This window comes from Phalaenopsis equestris, unplaced genomic scaffold, assembly GCF_001263595.1.
Source record: "Phalaenopsis equestris unplaced genomic scaffold, ASM126359v1 Scaffold193121, whole genome shotgun sequence".
NCBI lineage: Eukaryota > Viridiplantae > Streptophyta > Magnoliopsida > Asparagales > Orchidaceae > Phalaenopsis > Phalaenopsis equestris.
Window position 1 is genome coordinate 1 of NW_018213070.1, and position 1,016 is coordinate 1,016.

The 1,016-nt window shown below is 42.9% G+C and overlaps 1 protein-coding gene across 1 annotated transcript; it reads left to right on the top strand.

Annotated features, from left to right (window-relative positions):
• Positions 1-186: 186 nt before the first annotated feature.
• Positions 187-945, top strand: LOC110034758. The gene has a single exon (XM_020739002.1). It carries the CDS (start codon positions 263-265, stop codon positions 788-790), a length of 528 nt encoding a protein of 175 aa, XP_020594661.1. The 5' UTR covers positions 187-262; the 3' UTR covers positions 791-945.
• Positions 946-1,016: the final 71 nt, after the last annotated feature.

Below are 1,016 nucleotides of genomic sequence, written 5' to 3' on the forward strand. Positions count from 1 at the left end.
TTCATATTCATTCTATAAACGTTATAAATGAAAAACATATTATTTCTTTGATATGAAGATCATAAAATTATAAGTGCTATTTATATAAATGTGAAAATCTTGATGCTAGATATATCAATAAATTAAAATAGGTGCTATTTATGTAAATTCCAACCAAAGAAAAAACAAAAAAGAAGGTACGCTGGTAGTAGGCTCGTAGCACTAGAGACAGGGGAGCGCAATCATTCCCTGTCCATAAAACCAGACATGGTCGTGCTAATCCATGGCAGCCGAGCTCCAAAGACGAAAAAAAAAGCTTCCTTTCTCCTTTCTCTTCCCTCGAAGCTCCTCCCAAAGCTTCCTTCCTTCCCCCGCACAGCTTCCATTGTTTAAACCAGCCACAAAACTTGCTCCTTTACGCACAGGACAAGACATGTCTTCCATTCCTCAGCCCACAGTGCTGTATCCTCAGCCATTGTCGGCGTCTGCCCACTCCAACGGCTCCTATGGCCCCGTCTTCGCCGTTCTGGCGGCAATCGCCGTGCTTTCCGTTGCAGCATGTATCGTTGCAAGGCTCTGCGCTCGCCGCATCTGTCAGCCGAGTGCAGGAACGGACAAAGGAGATGTTGAGAACAGGTTTGATTTCTCCGGATTTCCTGCAGGCAAGCTGGCCAGGCATGGCGTGAGGTCTGAAGCTGCATGGCATGGGGGTAAGAAAGGGGAGGGTGCTGCAAAACATGCAGAGATTAATGGAGCCAAATCAGGGGGTTATGTGGGAGGAAGCGCAGGAGCTGCAAGGGCAAGTGCGTGATGATGGGAGTTTGTAGTTTTTAAATCTCTAAGACGTTTTAGTTTTTTGTTTTGATTTCAGCTTGAGGAAGCATTCTTCTACTTCAATTACTTGTATGCATTTGTTTTTTGATGTGTAGTTTGCCATGGAATGTATCTGATAGAAGTAATAAAACAGAGGAGATTTTAGAAATCGGTAGATTAAAAGCTTAATTAAATTATACAGCTAGCTTTTAAGAGAAAAAAAA